The sequence below is a fragment of the Mustela nivalis genome (assembly GCF_964662115.1).
Source record: "Mustela nivalis genome assembly, chromosome: 11".
Taxonomy (NCBI): domain Eukaryota; kingdom Metazoa; phylum Chordata; class Mammalia; order Carnivora; family Mustelidae; genus Mustela; species Mustela nivalis.
Window position 1 is genome coordinate 82690536 of NC_139030.1, and position 27679 is coordinate 82718214.

A 27679-nucleotide genomic window follows, 5' to 3' on the forward strand; every position below is an offset into this window, starting at 1 on the left:
GCACTTGGAAGTCCACATGCAGGTTCCTGGTCAAGGCTGGAGATCTGACCGCTGTGCACCTTTCCGGCCTCTCCGGAGGCTCACCTCCCTTTTTATGCTCCAACCACTCCGGCCTTCTTTTAATACTTGTTCCTCGAGCGTGTTACAGCCTCGAGGCCTTTGTACTGAGCCTGGCTCTGCCTGGCTGGTTTCTTCCCATTTCAGAGATGTCAGCCCCTCAAAGCTTCCCCTTAGAGATGCCTTCTCCAGTCCCCCGCCCGGTGGCTCCATGGCAGGACCCTGTTCCGCTCTCTTCATAGCTTATCCCACCTTGGAGTTTCTCACTCTTAGACCTGCTTGCTCATCTGCACCAGACGGCAAGCTCTTTGAAGACAGCAAGCCCGACCAGCGCCTTCCTATGGGACCCCCAGCATCCAGCACAGTGGTTGTTTTCCGCCTACCCCCCAGCAAGCATCCGATAAACACTTCTTAAATGAACAGAGTAATGAGGACTGAGCCTGCCGTCAGCATACACTCTGAATGGAAGGGGCCTTAGAACCATCTAGAAGTTCTTAGTAGCCACCCAGAGAACTGAAGAAAACACACATGCCTGGACCTCACCCCTTGAGTCAGTCTGATCTACCAGATTGGGAGTGAGGCCCAAACTGGTTTATTTTTTTTTAAAGCTCCACTGTTTGATCCTATTGTCTAGTTTTCAGAGGAGGTGACTGAGACTCAGGCCTGATGGGGTTTCAAGCTAGTCAAGCAACAAGCCTAGGTATCAAGTCTGAGAAGCTCAACTCTCCAGGAACAAATCTACACGAACTTTGGATCCCCTGTACCTGTGAAACCTCTGTGGCTCACGGCGAGGAGAAATCTATTCCAAATCATGGACTGGGAAGACCTCTTGTAACAGGCCACCTCAAAGGTTATCACAAAGTAGCCACATTAATCCCGAACTTGCCCCTTTCTCTCCCACGCTCCCCTGGCATCAAGACTTCCGCCCTGGCAGAGCCGTAGCCCAGGTCACCTTGGCTGCTCTTCTCCAGAGTCTGACCCCCAGAGGAGGATATAAAACACGGGACCTTGGCAAGCAGGAATAGCCTCCACTGAGAGCCAGCACGGATATATTTTTCCTTCTCTCCGTTAGATAAAAGCCACCAGGTTCTCCCCACTTTCCCTTTAGACTCTTAGCAGGTTTAAGAGAAAACTCCCTGATTTGCATTGACAAAAAAGGCCTGAGGTAGAAAAGGTCTCATTCCTGGAGGTTCCAAAGGGACCTTTACAGAAGAGTGTCAAGTAGAGCAACGTGTTCACAAAATGAATGCCCTGTTTTGAAATACCCGAATGGCCTTTGGCACCCTGATCGGAAGAGGCAGGGCAGCACCGTGGCTAAGCACTGGGTTGTTTCTCCGTACCCTGCCACCCACTAGCATGGTGGCCCTGGCTCTGGTGCCTGGGTCTGCAACTCTAGAAACTACAACATCAACCATCCAGAGTTGCGAAAACGAAACGCATCAATGTGCACCGAGTGTTTAGAACAGTGCGTGCCGTGTAGAAAGTGCTGAGTGAACGTCTGTCAGCTGTTGACGATGGTAATGACCGCTCACCCCTCCAGGCACTCAGCAATCACCGCTAGGCCCTGGGTTCCCACGCACACCTGCTGCCACGCTCACTGGTGGCGAGGATACAGTTTTAAAATCAATGTATCACTCTTCTTTTATTTTTTTTTTAAGGACTTTATTTATTCTAGAGGAAGAGAGCGGGGAGGAGAGGGAGAAGTAGACTCCCTCTGCTTTATATTGAATATTATATCATTTTATATCAAATATTATTTTGTGAAGGGGTGAATGATTCCTTTTAGATCAAAGCATACAAGATTGCCAATATTTGATAATTATTGCTCTACAAAACAGCAGTTCTTTGGGCTCAAACCATGAATACAGAGGTTTGCATTCTGAAGGAGAAATTCTGCTGCCTTAAGTCCGGGTTTGAAGTTGGAGAGCTGCTCATCCTCCTCCTGGCCAACAGGGCCCGGCAGAGCAGAGGTCACAGGAGAGGGCCTTATCTGCAGAATTATGGCCCAGAGATATGCTCATTCTAGCCCACATGTGACTGGCTTTTAAATTATTTGTGGGCAGGGGTGCCTGGGTGGCTCAGTCATTAAACGTCTGTCTTCGGCTCAGCTCATGATCCTAGGGTCCTGAGATTGAATCCTGCATTGGGCTCTCTGCTTAGCAGCGGAAGCCTGCTTCTCCCTCCCTCACTCCCCCTGCTTGTGCTCCCTCTCTCGCTGAGTCTCTCTCTCTGTCAAATAAATAAATAAATATTTTTTTTTTTTAAAAGATTTTATTTATTTATTTGACAGACAGAGATCACAAGTAGGCAGAGAGAGAGGCAGATGCTTTAACCCTCTGAGCCACCCAGGTGCCCCAAATAAATAAATCTTTAAAAAACAAAACAGTGGCCAGAATTTTCAATCCCCCTACATTTTGTTCTTCTTTTGAGAATTGAAGGCTAATAACAGGATAAGTGCCCATAGGCCTTGTGAGGAGACTCACCAGGCCTCATACAGGGCTGCCCTGTGTCCTCCATGCTCAGCCGCGACCTCGACTTGACCATCCCCGCCTCTCACCTGACCCAGGTGGGCTTCTCGGTGCAAAGTGAACTAACCCAATTTTTCATGTGTCTCACCCAGAATGCCCAAGGTGGGTTAACCAGGAGCCCCTTATCTTCTCTGCAGACCACCCTCGTCCTTCCTGGTCTTTCCAAGAAGGGGCGCTTGGTTACGAGCACCACATGGGTAGAAAGGGAGGGACAGGACGGAGAGCACAGCTGGAAGGCTCCGTCGGCAGCAGTCGCACACCCAACACCACGTCTGCAGAATCTCCACAGACGGGGCTCCTCCAACTCTTCTCTCTAATCCGGCCCTAATGTTCAGCAACCTTCACTGTCAGGAAATTCCGCCATAAATAACCCAAATCCTTCACGCAGCTTAAACCCATTTCCTCTTTACTCTCTGCTCACTGGAGATGGGGAACAGCTGGTCACCGTTCTCTGTACCAAGTTCTTTGTCAACGGGATGATTGGATTCTGGCTCTGGACCACTGTCATAATTAGGAGTCTGACCAGTTCCATATTGTGCCGTCTGCAAAAACATGTCAAGCGGGAAGATAAAATTTTGAGCATGCTGTGCTTCAGAAATGTGCCATCAGGAGAACACGGGCCCTTGCCATGTCACCGGGCTGTTTGCAGTTTATAAATTTGTGGCTGTGAGGTCTCTCACATGGAGACAAAAAGGATGTCTTTCAGAGGCTTGCTCTGCATTCTGAGCATTAACATCGAAGGGTGCCAAGATTCTCCAGAAGCCACCACAAGTGACAACTCACACAGTGAGCATGTGTTAAGTGCTGCCCTGGGCCCCAAACCTGCATTGTTTCAGGTGCTCTGCATAGCAAGGCACTAAATTTAGCTGCACAGCAGGCTAACTCACCCGAGGGTATGCACTTAGCAGTGCTGGTTCAAACCCAAGTAGCTGGAGTTCGGAGACTGGGATCCCTTCACCGTGTCTCCATCCTGCCCATAAACTGGGGCTGGCGTGCCCAGGCAGCTCACGGCAGGGAGTGCGGTCTTTTTGTTCCAACAACCACACTTGGCCTTGGCCGGCGGTGCCCAGGAAGTCACGGCAAAAAGCGAATTCCCAAGTCTGTGCTCCAGAGCCGACCAGGATCAGGGTCCAGGCTCTGCTAAATGCTACCTGGTCATTGTGGACATCGGCCCGCCTGCCTCAGGGCCCTTGGCAGTAAAGTGGGGTGTGGGAGGCGCACCTCTCCCCTCGTCCAGCTCTGTGTGTCCTCATGACACGATTTCTACCTGACATGATCTGCTTCCCTGGTTGGTATTGTGCCTCCTTTCATTAGTCTGTGAGCTCAGAAGTGCACAGGCTTTGCCCGCCTTATTCATCACTGTGACCCCAGTGCCCAGCCCTGCCATGGGAAGCCCTCAGTAGTATTTGGAGAATGATTCAGGTGTCATTAGGAGGATGAAATCAATCCACCTCTGTAAAATGTAATAAAGATGAGAGTTCTTCCCACTTCCCACAGTTGGCTCCTTCATACCTCATAATCTGCTGTTTAACTTTGTCCTATGTGTGTGACTTGCCAACTTGGCTCCTTCTGTGGTTGTGCAGTGATCTTTCTGATCTTCTCTTCCACCGTGCAGCCCTGGCCTGGAAACCAGGGTTCCTTGCTGTCCCCAGCAATACCTCCTGAATGTCCTGATAACTCAGCTTGTCAAAGCATAGCATCAGAGACATCATGAATTGCTTACTAGATGCTGCCCCATCCCCTTTGGCTTGTTAGCAGAACCCAAACTCAGGTTGAACCTCAGGCAACAGGGCAAGTCAATCTGGACAAATCTCCTCTCTCCTTTCTCAAGCTCACTTGCAATTAGGGGTGGCCACGTCATCTACTCCAGCCAGTGAGAAGTAAGGAGGTGGGGAGGATCTTCTGTTTTCCTCATAAAAACAATAGAGACAGCTGTCATTACCTCCACCTCCTTCCTAACTTGAACATGGCTAGATGCCAGGAGCAACAGCAGCCATCTTAGCATCATGAGACAAGAAGCCTGCAAGCTAAAGCTGGAGGAGCTAAAAGAAGCAGCATGAGTCCTTGATGATATTGGGAAGCAGCTGAAAAAATGTTGGCATTCACCAACACTGGACTTACTGCTACATGAGAAAAATAAAAATTTTAAGCAACTATTAGGGCTTACTGTTACCTATAGCCAAAAAAAAAAAAAAAAAAAAAAATCTTGACTGATCTACTGTGTCTTTTTTCACAACTGCAATTCTTCCTGTTTCCATATTTTCTCATTTATGTCAATAACATAGTCATTATGCTCCAAATTCTTCAGGCTCAGAATGCTGAGTTATCTTTGGATACAAATGGCAAAGAAGGTATCCATCTCCAAGTCCTGCAAATCCATTCAAAATGTCTCAGTCAAATCAATAAGGATGTGCACACAAGCATCTATTACAGTGTTTAGGTAAGTGCAACAGGGTAAGTGCCTGTTAGCAGAAAAAGTGGAAATGATCTTAGTTGGCTGGCAAGAATAAATCATGACAAGTAACAGATAGAAAATGGGATATTATGTAGACATTAAAATACTGCGAACGAATATTTGTTGATGTGGGACAAAGTTCTAGATATGTCAACTGGAAACTCAGATTAGAAAAGAGTACTTTTTTTGTAAACCGTATTTTTAAAAAGATGTATATAATATATGCACAGGAAAAGTGTCCAGCAAGTTATACCCCAAAATAGTAACAACAAATATCTCTGTGTGATCTGGGTACTGAGACTGACCATTTCATTTCAAGCTTTTGGTTACTTATAGTTTCCACAGTAAATAGACAATGATCATGTAATAATAAAAAAAAAAAGTTTGTCCTTTGGTTTTGGTGCCTCTGACTCATCCCAATGTCTCCCTTCTCCAGTCATTACCAGCATCCAGGGAAAACAGTTCAGTCACTACCTCCAGTGGTCCCCACCTCCTGTCTCTCACCATTTCAGCCCCCAAATTAACCTCCTCATCATCTGCATTCTTCATCCATCCCCCTGTTTACAGTGAACAGGGGCGAGTTCTATAAGATTAAGCCCCCCGGTCCTCAGCCTAGAATTCAAGAACAGATTAAGCAGCCAAAGAACCAACTTTATTTTCACCTCACTCCCCTGCTTTTGGGGGTCTGGCTTCCTAACTGTTCCTTCTACGTAGCACATTCATTCCCACATTGATCCATGGTTCCCTCCTTCTGGAATGGTCTTTCCATCTCCTCTGACAATTCATATCTTCTTCATTCTCAAAACCCAACAAATCCTTTCAAGCCTCATCTCAGAATGAGGATCCTGGGCCAGGGCATGGAGGAGGCAGGTGACGGGTCCATACAAGGCTGGTGCTGGGAGGATTCCAAGAAGCCAGAGCTCATCAGCCTTTCCACCTCCACTCCCCACAACAGCAGTAGATTTTCACAGCCCAACCCCTCCACAGTGATTCTACTTCCTGTGCCACTTCAGAATGGCTTCCACCCTAAAATAGTTAATTTCCTATCAATTCCTGGCCAAACACCTGGCTCTCCTGGGCCAGGTGTTTGGCCAGGAATTGATAGGAAACTTGACCCCCATATACTCAAAGTTTTACCATATTACTCAGGCACACAAGGTCTTTTCCCATTTTTAAATTCTCTTAACTTATGATACTCTAGTCTTAAGCATGAAATCTATACATCACATACTGCAATTAAAAAAAAAAACCCTCCAGGAATATTTTTCCATATGACATCACATTTACTGTTGTCTAAAATCTGAGACTGCCAGCTGTCCTAATTCAAAATTTGGTAAGTTTTGGATTCTCTTCATGGGTCCATCAGAAATCTTAGAAGCAACTTCTTTCAAAATGTTCACTTAGAGTTTTCCAAAAGGAACAAGGAAGAATCTGAGAAAGGAAGATCTTGTCCAACCGAACCTTGAAAATCTTTGAGATATGTCTTTTCCCACCACACGTTATGTTCATCAATGTACCCATCTCCCAGATAGACTGACAGCTCTTCAAGAGCAGGAAAAGTGAGGCAAATGCCTTGCTGAGTGCTCAGTGTACAGTTCAAGGTCTGGCACACTATTTCTTCGTGTATTAGGCTGAGCACTGACAGCATTATGTCAAAGCAAAAAACACTCCATGGTATACTTTCTGTAACTCAATAGGTTCAGAGGAGGGGGAGCAGGACCTGGGAAAGCATTTTTATGGCCAGGGATTGGATACTACAAACTTTCAAAAGGAAGAAACATAAAACTAAATGTACTTCAAGACAATTTAATGTACATTTGGCCATTTTAATGTACATTAATTAATGTACATTTTAGGGTAGAAGCCATTCTGAAGTGGCACGGAAAGTAGATTTGATGACCTGTGTGGTCCAACACTCCTCTTGCCCCACCATAAGAGAGGAAATCTATTCCAGAAGACCTACTGGGAAGAAATAGCAGTAGGGTCATTAGGACGAGTAGCAGCATTGGTGGTGTAGACAGTTGTCGTCTGATGTAGACAGATAACGTCTTGATGCCAGACACAACATGATGCTTGGCACTTCCAGTGATGACCTGATTCATATCTCAGAACACTAGGAGGTCAATGTGATTATTTCCCCCATTTCACAGATAAGGAGAGCAAGGCAGTAAAACTCACATCATATGCCCAAGGTGATGTGGTTTGGAAGTCTAAGAAATAAGGTTCCATCTTGGTCTATTTACTACACTGCCTCCCACCAAAGCACTACACACAGGCACGGAACATACAGACCTTTTACCAGGGCCCTGGCAACCATGAAGGGCTGGCCACAAACAACATCCCTGTAGCCCATAGCTCAAGTTAACACCACCAAAACCAGTGGTGAGAAACCTAAGAACAACAGAATTATTGCGAGACCTGTTCCTGGCCCAACACAGATCTCTCAGGAACCACCGTGGGAGGGGCAGTAGGAAGAACCAGCCATCTCTGGGGCTCCTTCCCTCCCTCTCTGCTGGCTCCTCATGCATCCTTTCTGTCAGTAATAAAATAAACCGATTTGTTTTTTTTTAAATGAAAGAAAGAAAAAGATTCACAGAGCAAAGCCAAGGATACTTTGATTTCATGATGCGGTACTTCTACCTCACAAGACAACTGATGTGTGGACGATATATTTTCAATTTTAATTCTGTGACTCTTGAGGGGAGAAAGCCCGACCATGGTCATTTTCCTTGGAAGTGTGGGAGTTTTAGAAAGGTCCCTACATGCAAATGTGCCAATTCCTTGGCACAATACTGTGATTCAATGTTTGGTCACTCTGAATTCAGGGTTGTTCGCTCAGGCTCCACTCTGAGGGATCATGCCAGGCTCGTGGGCGGAGACGTCGTGGCTCAGAGTGCTACCAAACAGTGGTGGCGCGGAGGGAGAAGGAAGCCAAGGGCCCCCTGCGTCACAACTTTCCAATGTGGTTTCCTAGATCGCTACACACTTCAGAGTTCAACTAATTCAGAAGCACGTTGCAAAAAGAAACTACTTTTTAAAAAGACAGCTTGGATTCTTAGCTGAGGAAAACTCATTTTTTATGTTCAAGGATCTTTACATAATTAAGCAAATTTTATGATGCATATATCCAATGTTCATGGACACAGGAAGATGAATGGCGTCATTAAGTTGTCCAGTGTTTCTCTGTGCTTAACGAAAAATGTCACCCAACAAAGCCAAAAAAGGTGAGAGAAGGGGGCTGGAGGAAGAGGCTTTTAAAATACACCACTATAAAAAGTCTATTAGATAGTATTTTTATCATAGCTGCTACAAGCAGTAAATGTTTGCTATTGATTATATCATGACAATGACTCAGTATATTCCATAAATAGAAGTTTGGTTCAACAAAGAAAATCTCTTTTAACTTACCTTTTGTAAGATTAAAGGGCTTTAAAACAAAACAAAACAAAACAAAACAACCCACGTATGATCCTCTCATTAGATACAGAAAAAAGAGTCAATACAATTCAGCCATAATTCATGAGTATATCACTAGGCAAACAAACCCTACCAGGGAGGGAAACACTACATCAAATATAATACTTAAAGGTGAAATATTAAAACCATTTCCTTACACTCAAGAATAAAACAAGAAAGTGGACCATCACCACTTCTACTCCACATAATACTGGAGGTCCTTGTCTCTGCAGTAAGGTAGAAAAAAAAAAAAAGAAAGAAATGAAAGGAATAAGAATTGAAAAGAAACACAAAAAATCTGCTTTTTGACTGTTTTCATAGCCAACACAAAGAAACGAGAGACAATTTGTTAGAATTAAAGAAATTTGGAAAGTTTGTGAAATACACAAAATGCAACTGCGTTCCAACACAACAGCAGAACACCAATTTCAAAGTATTATTTTAATAGTAACAAAAACCTAAAGTATCTAGGAATAAATCTAGCAAAAGAGGTGGAAGATTTTAATGGAAATAATTATAAAACTCTGCTGAAAGATATTTAAAAAAGACTTAAGTAAATGGCAAGTCCTAACATGTTCAGGGATTAGAAGACTCTGTATCATAAAGATGTTAATTATCTCCACATAAACCCACAGATTAAATATAACTCAAATTAAAATTACAGTAGGGGCGCCTGGGTGGCTCAGTGGGTTAAAGCCTTTGCTTTTGGGTCAGGTCATGCTCCCAGATTCCTGGCATAGAGCCTCACATCCAGCTTCACATTGGGCTCTCTGCTCAGCAGGGAGCCTGCTTCCTCCTTTCTACCTGCCTCTCTGCCTACTTGTGATCTCTGTCTGTCAAATAAATAAATAAAATCTTTTAAAAAAATAAAAACAAAACACTGGCTATTTTTAAAAAATTACAGTAAAATTAATATTATGTAAAAATTATTTTACATTTCTTTAGGGAAGTAAGGAATTTTGTTACTTTTAAAAAGAAAATATCCATTCATTTTGTTTTTGAAATTGTAATTATGCTTTATTTTAAAATGAAAACTGATAAATTATATTATTCAATTAAGAACCACACCAAATAACGGGCAATGGTGGCTGTGATGTCCCTACGCTACACTGAATCCTATTTTGGGTCCCTGTACTTTTTTTGGGGGGGGGTTGTCCCATCACTTTAAACACTGTCATCAGATTAAGAGAAACTAAGTTGCAACACAGAGCAAGCCCAGGATACTGCCTGCTGGTGACTCAAGAACTAAAACCACTCACAAGTGTTTGGATCTATGACAATAAAAAGAGATCTTCCCAAACAACTTTTAAAGGAACAACAAAAACTACCTGCCAAAAATCGCCTGACCGTGGGGGGGTGGGTGGGGGGGTGTAGGGGGGGAGTGCTGGGAGGGGTAACTGCCGCATCTGCTTTTCTCAAGACTTCCTGGACTCTCTAATAAGACAACTTTGGCCAAGGAGAGAGGAGATCTTTTCGGGGTTAAACTCTTTCAGTGCATGAAGAAACTCCCACGAGTGTGTTTTAAGCTCAGGCATTTCATGCGGCTGTTTGGACAGGATAGGAAAAGGTGTGCTGTAATTTCATGTGGGGTCTTTACCCAGACAGGGAGGGAGCCGTTTTGTTTCATTTAAGAAAGCTTTGGAGTACTTCCAGTGGTTTAATAAATATCCCCTCAAGGTAGGAACACAAGCAAAACTGCTGATATTCAGAACTTTGTTGCAGAGATGCCCATGGTAATTTAAAAAAAGTTTTATGCGGAACAACCTTAGTGATCTTAGCAATGAAAATTCCTCAAAACTACAAAACATCCTCAGGGGAAATTTTTTTTTTCAGTAAAACAAAAATAGTTTAATTCTCTCTAAACATAAAACCACTACTTTTTAATTGCATAAAAAATGCAAAATATAAAAACATGAACAAAATAAAAAGCGTTATTGAAGAAATATTTGAAGATATTCAGAAAGAACCACTGGTAACATTGGATTCATTACTCCAGATCCTTTTCAAAAACACATTCAAATATAAGCTTATGTAGTTTTGAAATTTGGGTTATATTACAGATATTGTTTTTAAAATTTGTTCTTTTTTTTTTTTTGCATTTCCATGTCTAGAAATATATGGAATTTTAATTATTTTTAAGATCTCCTTTGGATGTCATTATTTAGTTTTTCCCTTTATAGAACACCGTTGAGAAAAACCTTTTCAGTTAGATATTTGAAAACACTTTGGGGTGACGAAAACCACCTGTGGGAGAAGGGCATTCATCTACTAAACAGACACAATGGGTTTACTACTTGGCAAATGGCTTGTTGACCTTGTGGTTGACCTTGAAACCAGAAAAGGCAGCCATTAAAATAGGAGTTTGTGCTTTCATTCAACTCCCCTGGCCATAACTTCAGCCATGGCCCTTTTGGAAAACAGTTGAAATAAAGAAGAAGCTGCTTTACTTTTTATATATATTTGAAGGGACTTCCCTTTTCCAATTTTTAATTTAAAATTAGCTATTCTCAATGAAAAGGCCAAAGGAAGCCTCAGAAATTATATATTCCACTAAGCAGTCTCTCCTGGTTTGATTTCACTGTAGTTTTTACTGGACCAGCTGAGGCCACATTGCCAGAAAATTATGGATGAGAAAGCATAAAGAAGGGTAGACCTCAGATGACTCTTTGGAGATGCTCATGGTTCAAGAAAGGCAGGATTTGTAGCTGCCAGGAACACTGTGGCTGAAAGGAGATGTTCTATGGTGTGTAAAGAGGAGGTTGAACATTTTCAGCATGTTTACAGATTGAGAGAAAAAATAATTGGAGGAGAGACTGAAGACACCATGTGTGAACTTGACCTACTGGCAACACCCTTTGGAAGTGACTTCCCAGAACAAAAAACAACAAAAAATATTAAATGCAAAAACCCTGCAGCTATAAAGCAAACGAGTTGAAATAAAGTTAAGGATAGATGTGCTTTGAGACCCCCAAATACTTCTCTGTTTCTCCTTGGTCAGGAAACTAGGGTCAAGGGCAGGGTTACAACCCAGCCCTACAGCTCTGGAAACAGATTTAGCAGCATGACTGGCTCACACTCAGGAAGATCTCCCAAATTCTGCTTTGTGTTTCCTGTGGGGTACACAAAGAGTGCCTTCATTAAAAGCCATGGGAAGGGTAGCAGGACCAATTTTTAGAAGGCAGTAGTATTAATTTTTTGAAAAAGAAATTATTTTTGAAATAACTGTAGATTCACAAGCATTTGCAAAGGAGGGGCAGAGATGTACATATCCCCTTCGCCTGTTTTCTCACAATGGTTCCATACGACATAATTATAGCACAATATTAGCTCCAGGAATCTGGCATTGGGAAAATGTGTATATACATTTATGTGCCATTTTACTACACCTGTGTAGACTCCCTAGACCCATGTGACATCACTGCCATCAAGGTACAAAACTGCCCCGTTATCAGAAAGATCCCTCTTGTACAACTCCATTATTGTCATCCTCTCATTCTTAACCCCTGGCAAACACTAATCTGTCTTCCGTCTTTATAATTTTGTCATTTCAAGAATGTTGTATATAAATGGAATTATACACCATGTGATCTTTTGGGATTGGCATTTTCACTCAGCAAAATGTCTTTGAGATCCATCCAAGTTGTTGGGTATATCAATAATCTATTTTTTTTAAAGATTTATTCATTTGATAGAATGGGAGAGAGAGAGCACAGGCGTGGGAAGCAGCAGAGGGAGAGGGAGAAGCAGGCTCCCCAGTGAGCAGGGAGCCTGACAGAGGGCTTTATCGAAGGGCTCCAGGATCATGACCTGATCTGAAGGCAGATGCTTAACCAACTGAGCCACACAGGTGTCCTTCATCTATTCTTTTTTTACTGCTGAGTTGTATTCTACGGTATGGATGTGCCACAGTTTATTTAGCCTTTCATCTAGTGGGGAGATTTTGTCTATTTCTAGGTTTTGGCTATTACAAACAAAGTAGCTATAAGCAATCATGTACAGTTTTTTGTGTCAATAAATTTTCATATCTCTGGGATAAATTCCCAAGAATGTAATTGTGGACTGCAAGGTAAATATATATTTAGTACTAACTTTTAAAAATCAAATACGTAAGCTCTTAAAGTTTAAATAAATAAGGCCATTATCTATGCAGATAGACTTGTCTAACCCTGGAAGTACTCAGGATGAGTGTGGGAAGTCCCACTTCCATCCCTGCAGTGGTACTAGGGAGGTAAACATGAAGAAATCAAGGCTAGACCATTTATAGCCCAACATGTTAGAAAAATTCAGATAATTCTGTCAGGGTCAAAATTTTTCGGATGATAAAAATATGACTGAGGCATTAGATGGGGTTAGATGGAGGCAAAATTAAGTGATCAATGGACATTAGTCCCTCCTTTCCAAAAGTGATGGTTATCAGAATTAACGTTACTGAGTGAATGTTGGGGATAGTAACCCATTCCTTCTCTTTGAGGACACGTGTGGCATAATAACAGCACAGCAAGAAAGCAGCCCAGAAGCACCTTGGGAACCAACCAAGGCTGGGAGAGCTCAGAATTGTCTGTCACCCTTTGCAGTGCCCAACCGAACGAATTCTTTTACTGCCTCACTATCACACCATCACAATATGGGGGTAACATCCTCGAAGCTACTGCCTTCCCCGCTCAGGGTTGTCAGGGATGCAGGCTTTCCCTAACCTTTCAGAACCCCCAACCCTTGCCCCACGCTACTGAAATATCACAAGCCTGTCACAGGATGGGAATGATGGGCTTTCTGGACCTGGCAATAACAGGTAGAAGAACAAGGAAACCCAGCATAACTTATCTAAGCCCACAAATAACTAGAGGGAAGCTATTACTTCCTCTGTAACTCCCTTCTTCTCAGACTCCAAAGGTTTTCTCTTTACAAGGAAGGATTAGTCACTTATTGGTTGTGAGCTTATGTTAACCGATGTATAGTGGAAGATTTTGGTGCACAATGGATGAACTACAAAAGGACCATCCAAAATCAGTAGGAAAAACACCTCCACTAAAATCACAGTGGGGGAAAAAATAAATAAGTCTCTGACCAGACCATTCCCAAAAAGGGTTAATACAAGTATCTGCTAAACAGAAGAAAAATATTCAACCTTATTAGAGATGAAAGCAATACAAAATTAGAATAATGAGATGCTTTCATTCTGCTATCAAATTGGCTGATCACTTTTTAAAGGATAATGTCACTAATGGAGGACAAAATTCATGGATGATGAAAATATGCCAAGAAACAAGACATTTACGATGTGTCTTAATACCGGCCTACAGCATACTTTTTATTTATTTACTTATTTTTTTACAGATTTTGGTTTTTTTTTCTTTGAGAGAGAGAGCTTGTAAGCACAAGCAGGGAGAGTGGCGGAGGGAGAGACAGAAGCAGGCTCCCCACTGACCAGGGAGCCCGACGTGGGACTCGATTCCAGGACCCTGGGATCATGACCTGAGCTTAACTGATTGAGCCACCCAGGAACCCTACAGCATAGTTCTTAATTGTAAAGAGAAAAACATTTACCTGGAAGAAACCACTTAACACACATTTAAAGGTGTTTGAAGTTAAAATCACTGGTGATGGAATAAATCAGCATTTTGTGCCTCTTGATATGATGCACTAAGAATACAATATCTTGCCTGTAGTGTTCCCCACCTCCGCCCCACCCAAACTACAGAATCTAAGTGTCATCATGAGGAAACATTGAACAAATCAAAACAACATTATACAGGGGCGCCTGGGTGGCTCAGTGGGTTAAGCCGCTGCCTTCGGCTCAGGTCATGATCGCAGGGTCCTGGGATCGAGTCCCACATCGGGCTCTCTGCTCAGCAGGGAGCCTGCTTCCCTCTTTCTCTCTGCCTGCCTCTCTGCCTACTTGTGATCTCTGTCTGTCAAATAAATAAAATCTTAAAAACAAAACAAAAACAAAAAAACGGCATTATACAAAGTGGTCTGAACTTTCTAGAAGTCAAGGTGAGGAAATGCAAAGAAAGACTGAAGAATTTCCAGAATGGAACAAAGTCCACAGACTGCACACTCTTTTCTGTGCTGTGGCTATATCTGATGCTAACATTAGGAAAACATGGGTCAAGAGCACATAGGAATTTTTTCATAGTGTTCTTGCAGATTTTCAAAAATCAGAAATTACATCCTAAAAAGTCAAAAATAAAAGATTTCTGAAATAATTTCTGAAATAATACTTAAGAATGCCTGGGTGCCTTAGGCGTCTTGCCTTCAGCTCAAGTCATCTGCCTTCAGCTCAAGTCATGATCTCAGGGTCCTGGGATGGAGTCCCGCACTGGGCTCCCTGCTCGGCTCCCTGCTCCTCCTAAAGGGAGAAGCAGATCCCTTTAGTTCTCACTCTCTCTTTCTCAAAAAATAAGTAAAATCCTAAAAGAGAGAGAGAAAGAGAAGAAAAATTCCTTAAAAAAAGGAGTTAAAAAGTACAAAAATTAATTTCAAAATATTTAATGACTTCCTACCCGAAAATCATCAAAAGATCAAAATTCAGAATATAGGGGTAAAAAAAAACTCCACAAAACCCAACTTCTAACAGAGCCACTTTTCACTTGTCATGTCTTTAACAAAATCTTTGATGTATATTTCATGGCCACTTTGTAAATCACCTTTCAGGAGAAGGCGATTTTTTTTAACTTCAGAAAAATGTTATCATGTTTACCTAAGTCCCTTCTCCACCAATTAAATCCTGGCTTCTCAGCTCCCAACATTTTACCCAAGGAAACTTCTTTTTTTTTTTTTTTTTGTTAAAGATTTTATTTATTTATTTGACAAAGAGGGAGAGATCACAAGTTGGCATAGAGAGAGGGGGAAGCAGGGTCCCCGCTGAGCATAAAGCCCGATGTGGGGCTCGATGCGGGGCTCAATCCCAGGACCCTGAAATCATGACCTGAGCTGAAGGCAGAGGCTTAACTCACTGAGCCACCCAGGCGCCCCTCAAAGGAACCTTCTTATTCACCACCATTCCCTCTCCCTCGTACCCATAGGAGCCCTTGCTTTGGTGGGCTGTTTCCCATAAAACCCTATGGGAACAAAGATTTTGCCATGTAGAAAAATCAAAACATACTTGAGAGGGTATTTCTCCAGCAGGCATGCATACCAAAGAAACAGCATTCACAGAAGCAAAAATAAATCTGATGGTTTGTTTTGTTTTATTAAACAAATGGGTATAAAAATGCCAGTGAGCATTTGGGAGCCTGCAGGCAATTATTCAAAATGGTTCAAGGAAACCATGACTCCCTTTTCAGCCCTCCTTTCAAGATCTCAGGTGGTTATTTCCTTCTCCTTTCGGCCACCGGGGCTTGCACTTAAGGATTGCTTGCTTTGATTTTTAAAACACTTGGCTAATTAGTTCATACCGTGTTGGAAGCAGGAGTGAGGAGAGAAAAACATGGGTCACACGGTCTCCACTGGATTTTTCAATATCTCATTTTCTTTCTATGTGCCATGTATCTCACCAGGCAAGCAGATAATAAAGGCCAGTGGATGCCCCCAATTTTAGCATTTTCATAGATTTCTAACACAGATAGAAACACTCAAAACGTGTTGCCAGGAAACCGTGACAGTATTTTCTCCCAGGAAAATTCTGTGCCAAACAAAATGCAAGAATGCCTTTGTTGGAGACATAATTCTTATCAGGAAAACAGAGGATTAAATAATTAACAAAAACTGTAACAGACGTGCAAGTGCTTTTTTTAAATTTAAAAATGTTGACATCTTAATTATAAGTCAAGATAATTAGAATTAAACAAGGCTTGCTGTCAACAGCTTTCCTTAACATAGAAGCTTAATCACATTTTTAAAAAGTTGACAGGTGTCTGTTTCACCCTGACGAACTTCTAGCCATCCCCAAACTCCCTTCACAGTGTCCAAATGAAGAAAGCAAACTCATAAAAAAAAGTTATTCATTAATCAAAACCTTTCATCAGTTTCCCAGATTAAAAGGAAGGAGCTAACACAAAAACAAAAACAAAACAACAACAACAACAAAAAGTTGGGCTAAAAGAACACATAGCCAGGTAAAGTCGTCAGGGATAAAATGACCCCATTTTATTGTATTTCTGCCAAGAAAGAAAAGGTTGAGTTTAGCACAGCCTTACATGCTTCGTTCAACAGGTGGTATTAAGTAGCTGTCATGTTTGGCCCGGGGGTGCACAGGAGAAAGAGGGATCGGACCCCTGCCACTACCTACCCGTCCCCATTCCCAACTACACAAAAGTGATAAAACTCATGATCTGATCGAAGTTATGGGCTGCTTCAGCAGGGGACCAGCACACACCACTCACAAGGAAAGACCCACACAGGCCTCTTCCAAGGAGAGGAGTCTGTTCCGTGATGCCTCAGGAAGCAACGAGATGTGCTCAGAGGCCGTACAACCAGTCACCATCCCTGGGCACCACCCCCCTCCGCCCCCAGCTGTTCCATCCCAAAGGCCAACAGTGCCTTCAGCACCTGCCCTCCGAAGTGGAGCCAACCACACTCAAGATGGAGCTTCTTTCTCCTTTTGGGAGTTTTCTCTTCGACTTACCATGGCCGTGGAGTTGCTGCTCTCCTCGATACTGTGAGCTTCTTCTTCTTCTTCTTCTTTTTTTTTTTTAAGATTATTTATTTATTTATTTGACAGAGAGAGATCACAAGTAGGCAGAGAGGCAGGCAGAGAGAGAGAGAGGAGGAAGCAGGCTCCCTGCTGAGCAGAGAGCCCGATGCGGGACTCGATCCCAGGACCCTGAGATCATGACCTAAGCCGAAGGCAGCGGCTTTACCCACTGAGCCACCCAGGCACCCCGATACTGTGAGCTTCTACTTTCCTACTGCTTTCTCTGGCTGAAGGGTTCTGCCTGTGGCCTCCTTTCTCTCTCTGAAACTCACTACCACTCCACCATTTCCATCCCTATTTGTGGGTCCTGCATTCAGACTCCCTCCAGGTGCAATGCGATTGGTGCCATCAGTCACTCTCCCCTGGGCAATGGCCCACTTGGGTGAGGTCCTCACCTCAGGCCACGTCATCAGACATTGAACAGCCTATAGAAAGCTTCCAATGAGTAGAGGGCTGCTCCCCAATCCAATCAGTTTGGAGCCATAATGATGGGGTCCCAGAATGGGTCCCATTGCCCCAAACTATGGTATGAAAATTGGTGAAAGGAAACCTCCTTTGGAATGGAACCAGCAAGTGGGACTCGATCCTAGGACCTTGGAATCATGCCCTGAACCGAACACAGACACTTAAATGACTGAGCCACCTAGGTACCCCTAGACTATATATATTTTTTAAGATTTTATTTATTTATTTGATAGACAGAGAACACAAGTGGGCAGAGAGGGAGTCCGAGACACAGAGAGGGGGAAGCCCAGCTCCCCGCTGAGCAGAGAGCCCAATGCAGGGCTCTATTCCAGGACCCTGGGATCATGACCTGAGCTGAAGGCAGAGGCTTTAACCCACTGGGCCACCCAGGCACCCCTAGTTTTTAATACAGTTTTCAATTTGCAGAAAAATTTATTGATGCATTTTAATTAAATTCCATACTTTCTTCAGACTTCCTTAGTTTTTACCTAACATCCTTTTTTTATATATTCCAGGGTCCCATGGAGGATACCACAATGACCTTTAGCTATCATGTCTTCTTGGACTACTCCGGGCTGTGACATTTGTCAGACTTTCCTAGTTATTTACAGCCTTGGCAACTTTGAAGAGGATAGGCCAGGTATTTTGCAGGATGCCCCTCAACTAGTATTTGTCTGGTGTCTTTCTTGTGATTAGGCTGAGAGTGTGGGTTTTCAACAAGACCACTCCGGTGAAGTGCCATGGTCAACGTGTATCAAGAGTACATAATTTCGACATGCGTCAAGAGCACACAGCATCACCGTGGCTTACACTGTTGACGTTAACCGTGATGACCTGGCTGAGGGGGTGTCTGCCTGGAGTCCATACTGTAAAATGATTCCTCTGTGGCCCACACTTAAGGAGAAAAACATTATGTTTCTCCACCCTGAAGTAGAACCTATGGATATTTCCTCTTTCTTTCTTTCTTTCTTTCTTTCTTTCTTTCTTTCTTTCTTTCTTTCTTTTTGAGGTAAAATATGCAAAACATAAAGTTTGCCATGTATTTATTTATTTAAAAGATTTTATTTATTTGTCAGAGAGAGACAGCACAGCAGGGGGAGCAGAAGGCAGAAGGAGAAGCAGGCTCCCCTCTGAGCAGGGAGCCCAATGAGGGACTGAATCCCAGGACCTTGAAATCACAAACCAAGCTGAAGGCAGCTGCTTAACTGAACGAGCCATCCAGGCATCCCCAAATTTGCCATTTTAACCATTTTTTAAGGGCTCAATTACCCCTTAGTCTGTTTCCTGCTGGGAATCTTACTCTACCCAGTCTCAGTGTTTCACTCTTCACCAAAAATGGCAAGGTGCCTTTATGTTTTATCACTTAAGATTCCTAGGTAAGGAAAGGAGATTCTCATAGTTTCTTTTTTTAAAGATTTATTTATTTATTTGTTTGAGAGAGAAAGTGCACATGTGAGCAGGGGAAGGGGCAGAGAGAAAGGGCGAGAGGAAGAATCTCCAGCAGACTTCCCACTGAGCACGGAGCCAGACCCTGGACTGAACCACCCAGGTGCCCTGAGATTTTCACATTTTCATCTGTTTGACTCTTATTGCTCTTTTAGTCCCCACTCAAGACTTCATGAGCTCCTCCAGGGATAGTGAGCTACTCCTGCTACTGTCTCCCTGGCCACAAACTTATCCTATTATTATTATCAGCCTATCATTATTATTATTATTAGCTTCATATCCTAATATTATTATGAGCCTACATATTCTATTCTTGCATTCTTTACATTGTGTCATTTTCTTTGTGGCTTTCCTCTGACAGGAATTAGATCTTATTTATCTTTTGGATCTTTAAGGATGAGGACAATCCAAGAATCAGTGTAGCTGATTAAGAAATGTTGGCTGGCATATGATCTCACTCATATGTGGAATTTAGGAGAGAAAGCAGATGCACATATGGGAAGGGGGAAAAGAAAAAATGGAAAGAGGGAAAAAAACATAGAACACTCTTAACATAGAGAACAGACTGGGGGTGCCTGGAGGGAGGTGGGTGGGGAAGGGGCTAGATGGGTGATGAGGAGGAAGTAGGGTGCTTGTTAAGTGATGAGCTCTGGGTGTTACATGTAAGTAATGAATCACTGATTTCTACTCCAGAAACCCTATTGCATTATATATTAACTAACTAAAATTTAAATTAAAAAAAAAAAAAAAAAGAAATGTTGGTTGGAAATAAAGGAAGATAATATGAGATAAAAGCGAAAGTGGCTTATTGGAGTGCCTGGGTGGCTCAGTTGGTGAAGCATCTGATCTCAGGGTTGTGGGATTGAGCCCCACACTTGGCTCCACGGTCAGGGCAGAGTCTGCTTGAAATTCTCTCTCTCCCTCTCCTTCTGCCCCTCCCCCTGCTGTCACATGCTCTTATTTTTTATTAAATAAGTAAAATCTTAAAAAAAGAAAAAAAAAAGATGCAGGGGTGGTCTATTTTCACCAAAGATTAAAGAGGGTGTTAGTACGTACTCGTGGTGAGGGGCTGGAAAAACCTGCACTCACAGTTACTTATCCTAGTACCCCTGTTCTGCGGACAGCTTAGTGTTGAAGGCCATAATACGTGTATTTCTACCCAGCAGTCCCATGGCTGGAAATTTAAATTAAAAAGACAATCAAAGACTGAAATCAGTCTTGGCAATGATTTTTTTGGATTTGACACCCAAAGCAAAGGCAACGAAAGCAAAAACAAACAAGTGCGACTACATCAAATTAAAAAGCTGCTGCACAGCAAAGGAAAACATTAACAAAATGAAAAGGCAATCTACCACATGGGAGAAGATACTGGCAAATCATATAAGTGATAAGGGGAATTGTTTTTCAAATAATCCCATTAAAATGGGCAGAGGATCCGAATAGACATTTTTCCAAAGAAAACATTCAGATGGCCAACAGACACACAAAAAGATGTGCAACATCACTCAGCATCAGGGAAATGCAAATCAAAATGATGATGACATATTCCCTCACACCTGTTAGAAGGTTATTATCCGAAAGGCAAAAAACAACAAGTGTTGGCAAGGATGTAGAGTAAGGGGAATCCTTGTGTACTGTTGGAGAGAATATAAGTTGTCACTATGGAAACAACATGGAGATTCCTCAAAAAACTAAAAATGGGGTTGCCTGGTGGGCTCAGTCAGTAGATCATGCAACTCTTGATCTTGGGGTTATGAGGTCAAGTCCTGTGTTGGATGTCAAAATTACTTAAAAATAGAACCTTGAGGGGCATCTGGGTGCCTCAGTCAGTTAAGTGTCTGAATCTTGATTTTGGCTCAGGTCATCCTCTTGGGTCATGGAATTGGGCCCCACATGGGGCTCTGTGCTCACCAGGGTGTCTTCTTGGGATTCTCTCTCTCCCTTTCCCTCTGCCCCTCCCCCCTGCTCTCTTTCTCATAAATGAATGTCTTAAATATAAAAGAAAATAAAATCTTTTTAAAGATTAAAAATAGAAATACCATATGATCTAGAAATTCCATCTCTGAGTACTTATATGAAGAAAAAGAAAACATTAACTTGAAAAGATATCTGCACCCCCATGTTCATTTCAGCATCATTTTCAACAGCCAAGATTTGGAAACAACTCTAGTATCTATGGATGTATGGATAAAGAAAATATGCCACACACGCGCACACACACACGCACACACACCACACATACACACACATACCCCCACACCAAACACACCACACACACGCACACCATACACATACACCCAATCACACCACACACCACACACACACACACACACCACACACACACACACCACACACACACACACACACACACTGTAATATTCACCATAAAAAAGAAGGATATCTTGCCATTTGTGAGAATATGGGAGGTGGAACTTGAGGGCATTATGCTAAGTGAAATAAGTCAGAGAAAAACAAATACAGTATGACCTCATGTATATGTGGAATATAAAACAAACAAAAAACCTGCACTCATAGATGAGGAGAAGAGATTGGTGGTTGCCTGAGGTGCTGGGGGCGGGAGTTGGTGAAATGGGTGAAGGTGGTGACAAAATACACCCATAAAGTTACAAAATAAATAAGTCTTGTGGGTGTAACATATGACACGGCAACTACAGTTAATAATGTATATTTGAAAGTTGCTAAGAGGGTAGATCTTAAAAGTTCTCATCATGGGGCGCCTGGGTGGCTCAGGTGGCTAAGCGCCTGACTCTTGGTTTTGGCCCAGGTCATGACTTCAGGGTCTTGAGATTGAGCTCCTTGAAGGGCTCCACGTTCAGCTCGGAGTCTGCTTGAGATTCCCTCCCTCCCTCTCCTTCCCCCTCGGTCCCTCCCCTGGGTTGCATGCTCTCTCTCTCTCTCTCATTCTTTAAAATAAATAAGTAAAATCTTTTAACAAAAAAGTTAAAAATAACACAAGAAGGAAAAACTGTAATTATGGGTGATGATGGATATTAACTAGACTTGCTGTGATCATTTCACAATACAGTATTGACAAATAATGAATCATTATATTGTACACCAATAATTAATACAATATTATGTGTTAATTACATCTCAATTAAAAGAGACAATCAAGATATATGGAAAGATACTTATATAAAGATGTTATTTTTAATGCAAAAACTGGAAAAAACCTAAAAGCCCAGCAATAGGCCAACTAAATTATAGTTTATCTATGCTATACAGTAGCAGACAGCCCCTAAAAATCAGGTTGAACATTTACTGCATGATTACCTTTGGGCAGTGGTATAATGGCCATGGATTTAATTTTTTATTTGTCTTTTTCCAATTTTTCTCATCTGAACAGTATCTGTAACTAGAAAAAAAAAATCAAAGGTACCTTTTCAAAGTGGCTTATTTTACCGTTTCAAACCTGAACATCAAAGAAAATCAAAACTTGAAGTTCAGCCTGTTGGCCAGTGGAGTCATAAGCCAGAATGTCCCAGTGGCCATGACTGCTGCCTCCAATACCACCATTCTCATCCTGAACACACTAAGTGTGGTGGGTCCCAGGAGAAGGGAGCTTCCCACCTCTGTCTGCCATTTCTCCAGACCCCACTTCTCACCTGGACCCTGGACACTGGTTTGTTGTGTTTTCAAGGTTCCTCTGACTGATTATATTGTGCAGCCGCAGGTGGAAACCCATGGTTCTATTCCACTCTGCCCGTCTACAGATGAGACCCAGAGAAGTTCAAGGTGACATGAAGGTGGAGCCAGATCCAGTTCTCCTGATTGCAAAGATGGTTCTTTTTACTGGAGCACGCCAACAAAGGAAGGGTGGCTTTTTGTAGATTGACAGACCTGGGGGTCCCCAAATATTTCAAAATAGGGATGCAAGGACTTCTCTAAATACCTCAACCCAACTGTAGAACTATGCCTGAAAAAATAGTTATCAAAAGGTATTTATGGAACACAGTACAATTTGGAAAGATCACTCCAGTCTAACGTAATGATAGGGAAAGGCTCTGCAAAGTCTGTCTTAATGCAACTATGTTGAGTAAGCAAAGATGATAAAAATCAAAATACCATTCTATCCGAGGCTGGATTTACCCCAGGACAAACAAACACTATTCTAACCAGAACTTTGCCCTTCTCCTCGGTCCCAGGATCTCTGCTTCTTGATCTTGGCTACTGCCAGGAATGTCCTCCTACGGTTACCCTTGCAAACCAGTTATCCTTGCACTCTGAAAGCAACGTGTTCCCTTTCCAACCAACCTCTGTCCAGCTCCCAGCCATGCCCAACACCTCACACCTTCACAATGAGACAGATAAAACAAAATCCTGGAAGGTGCACAGAAGAGAGCAGTTTAGACCTGAGCATCAAAAGACCTGCTTGTGTGAAAGTCTGGGAAGTCCTCAACAAAGCCTTTAACCCTTCAGGACTCAGATCTGTCCGTGAAAGGCAGGACTAGTGAGCAGCCTCTGAGGTCCACTCTGGCTTATTCAATGACAGCTTTGTGCAATCCCAGCCTAGCCCTGGTTTGTAAAGGATGTAGTTAATCTTTAACTTAGCAGTGCATGGTGTTACGTGAAAATTGGTCCCGGAAGTCATTACTTGTTTCTGCATTTGTCCTGTTTTAAGGATTAAAATAAATACAGCAAATGTGCGAGGTGAGAAAAATTAGATGTGTTGCATTCTGAAGTCACCCAAATGAAGAAAACACTTCTCTACTGTTAGGAGGGTCTTAAATCAGTGTCCACATGCTTCCTAGGCTACATGGAAAACATTTGATTTTCCATAGTTACACTTCAATTTTAAAAAATCTTTAATCTCTTATTTTGAATTTTTAGCTATCTCTAACTTTTTCATGATCTATAGTGAGTGAAGTCGTGTTTGGGATGGGAAGGGGGAAACCCCTACCACGCTGCTTGCTGAAGCAGCAAGAAGATGAGTCTTTGCAAGAAATCTGCTTATCTTGCTTTTTACAGGGCAGATTTTACATTGCAGTCTGCACTCATTTATTCCCAAAATTCACTGAGCTCCCATGTGAAGAAAATAATGAGCACACCAGGCAAGTTTCCTGCATTCTCAGAGCTTTTCACCCACTGGAGAAGACTGACGATAATCAGGAACCACCCCCCTCTCCAAAGGCATATTTACATAATGTGATAAACGCTGTAATGAAGAATCACCAGAAGCAAAGAGAACCTCTAAAACATGGAGTGAGACTCAAAGGTGAGCAAAAGAGTCTCTTGAAGAGCTGACCTTTGAAACTGAAGGATGAGTGGGGTTATTTGAAGAAAGGAGAGGCAGCTCAGGCCTGCCACAGGTTGGGTGGAGGCCAAAGGCCACAGGGAAGAATGGCTTGTTGGAGAGAAGTTTCCCAATTGTCCCCTTAGAGTCCTACTAAGGATCCAAGACAGGTATGCAATCATTCTCCTATTGAACCCTCTCTACATTTGCAAAATATTAATCTCCCGAAGTCACCTGAAACAGACCCGCCTTTTAAAACATTCACTAGGGGCGCCTGGGTGGCTCAGTGGGTTAAAGCCTCTGCTTTCGGCTCAGATCGGAATTCCAGGGTTATGGGATCGAACCCCTGCATCGGGCTCTCTGCTCAGTGGGGAGCCTGCTTCCTCCTCTCTCTCTGCCTGCCTCTCTGCCCACTTGTGATCTCTGCCTGTCAAATAAGTAAATAAAATCTTTAAAAATAAAAAAAATGAAAATAAAAATAAAAACATTCACTAACCTCTCATGTAACAAATACTCTCCTGGGCTATTTTCCCCCATCATACACCAATACAATGACTTCTCACCGTGAATCTTCAGCTTCCTCTCAGTGTTTCACCGTCTATGGTGAGAAAGGTTGTGTGTTGGACAGGAAGAGAGAGACCGCTGCTATGTGGCTGGGGGCACAGGCTTTTTAAGCAGGTAGAGGTAACCTCTCTGCAAGACATCTGTTTATCTTGCTTTTAAAGGGCAGGAGGAACCTTTTCCAGAATTGAGGTAATGTTTGAACAGTTGGAAAAGCATTCGCGGGAAAATGCACCCTGCTTAGCTTCTGGAATTGAAGAAACAGAGAGGAAATGTGGGGAGAGAGCATCAGAAAGCCTCTGGGGCCCCTCCCTGTGTGTTAAACGGTACGTACGTGTGTGCACAGAAGATGCCTGCCACATTTCAGGTATGTAACTGGTTCTTAGATCCTCACTCTGTCCCATTTTTAAGACAAGGCAAGAGGAAAGCGGAAGGGGTGGAGGCAGGTCTCAAACTCATCTAAAAGTTACTAGATGTCATATGGGACAGAGAAGGAACAATTGAAAAGAAAAGAAAAGAACATTATAGAGGATTTCTCTGGAGTGGAGCACACACCCCACCCTCACTCTCTCAAATAAATTTTCTAATCCAATGCCCGCAATATGCCATCCCACACTGAAGCCAGGTCTCCATCATTCCTCAGTTAGGAGATCTGGAAAGCTACACGTGAATAAATGTCACCTCCCTGTCACCGAGACAGCTCTTCATCCCTCCCCAACCCCCGCCCCCAACACAAGGAGTGGGAATCGTCAATACATTGCTTCCTTCCTCCAGTACCACACTGTGAGCTCTCCCAGGGCGAGGGCAGCTTCTGCGGGTGGCAGGGCCGATTCGGGCAGCCCTCCCCCACCGCCGGGGAGGCCAGCAGCCCTGGCCCGCTAGCATCTGCAGCCTGTTCGGTCCCTCCTGCCTTGAGTCTCTGTGCACCGCGATGACAACACACGCCGGCTCCCCAGAGCCGCAGTGGGTTGTATAAGCACACTCTGAAGGCCTGGAGGGGAGCGCGGTGAGCTTCTCTCTCGACAGCATCTGTTCAAAGTCCCTGGTGCCAGTCACAAGAGACCCACCCGACAGGAAGGGGATGGGGATTCCGCCCCGGTGCGGGTAGGGGTGCGGTTTGTAGATCTCTCCAGGCGCAACTGAAACCTGAAGTTCTGTCCTTAGAGCTGGAAATGCGGGACAGTGAAGGGCACAGCGGGCCCTGCTACACCCCTTGAGTGCGGATCAGGCCGGGGGGAGGTGAGTGGGGGAATGGGGCGAAAACTCAGGAATCCTGCGGGAGTCCTCAGAATTTCTCCCCAGAGAAGCCTCTAGCGAAAACGCCAAGGACATTCCCCCCGCCCTTTTCAATTACGTAACTCTTACACATTTGGGAGAAAGCTCAGCAACATAAATTTCACTCATGAAAGGAGAAAGTCTAAAGACTGTGTCTAAAGCTCCTGGTGCATCTGATGTCTGAACGGACGTGGGTGCTACTTGGCAGCCTAAGGGATGGCATCCTGGTGACTGGACTCCCCGCCCCCACTCCCCTCCGTACCCGGCGCCCGCAGCCCGGTCGCTGCCGAGGATGGCGCTCGCCGGTCCCCCGCGTAGCGGAGTCCGCGGGACCCTCAAGTCCGCCGGCTGCAGCGCGGGCTGTCCCCTCCCCCACCCCCCGCGAACACCTGACCGTGGTTACCTGCGGGGCCGCGACTCTCCGCAGCCCGTTGGCCGGCCCCCCGCCGCCCTTGCCGTTGGCCGCAGGGAGCTGCCCGAGCCCCGGCGCCCGCGCCGCGCCCTCCGCGGGGCCCGCGCCGTTCTCGCGGGGGCCTTCATCCGGCGCCGGGAAGAGCCCGCAGCGGCGCTGGAAGCGGGCGACGAGCTGGGAATCCTGCAGGCTCCGCAGCAGCTCGGCCATGGTGCTCCCGGGGCCGCGCGCCAACACCGCCACGCCGATGCCCTCGGCTCGCACTGTCCCCGCCGCTCCGCACTCGGCGGGCCGGGCACTCGGGGCGGAGGGCGGGCGGGGCCCGGGGCGCCAGCCAACAGGTGCGCCGCTCGGGTCCTAGCGCCGCCCCGCGCGCGCGGGCGCCCAGGTGGCCGCCTCCACCTTGCGCGGGGCACGTCGGCGCTCCTTGCCCTCCCCGCGGGCTCGGAAGGGCTCGGGCGATCCCTGGCGTCCCGCCGGCTCGCAACTGGGCGGAGGCGCACAGGTGTCTAAACCGCGCCTCTCTTTGTGCCACCGCGCCCCCGGTCCCTTCGGGCTGGCGCAGAAGTGCCACCTAATGGGGAGCGCCCGAGCACGTGGAGACCTGCGGGAGTCCTTCCTGCCATGCGCGGGCTGGTCCCGGAGTGACCCCACTTTCACTCTTGAGCCCAAGGTGAGGTCGGATTTCTTTGCAGCTTCTAGCACCCAGGCGTCTACTCCGCTCTTTCTTTGCCCGCTTCCTGGAAGAATGAGTCCTCTAAGGAAGATTCCCAAGTTTTTTCCAAACTGTGATGCAAAGTCTCCCCGGAAGCCCGACCCCCTCGACCTTGCTCAAGAACTGAGGAGGTTGAAAGTATGCCCTGAATCATCCTGAGTCCTTGGTGCTGGCTCTCGTGATTGGGCAATTGGGGAACACTTTTAGACGGGTGTGGAGGAAACGCTACTCTTCCTCAGTATTCTGCATTGGGAAAGATGATGCTGCCCCTCCCTTCTACTTTTTGTCTGCTCTGCCTCTAATTAGGAAAGGGCACTGACGAGACACAACAAGATCGTTCACGACCTTTAGGCCCCAAGCGAACCAGGTGAAGGGCGGGGAGGAGGATTAGACATCTCACTGCACCCTTGCCTGCTTTAA

At 44.4% G+C, this 27679-nt stretch overlaps 1 protein-coding gene across 1 annotated transcript in view; it reads right to left on the minus strand.

The window, feature by feature from the left end:
- Window positions 1-26856, minus strand: part of SGPP2 (sphingosine-1-phosphate phosphatase 2) — a 109396-nt gene extending 82540 nt beyond the window's left edge. The window contains exon 1 of the mRNA XM_082690422.1: window positions 26536-26856. Coding sequence (XP_082546548.1) covers window positions 26536-26754 — 219 coding nt within the window. The 5' untranslated portion in view covers window positions 26755-26856. The remainder of the gene's footprint in view (window positions 1-26535) is intronic.
- Window positions 26857-27679: the final 823 nt, after the last annotated feature.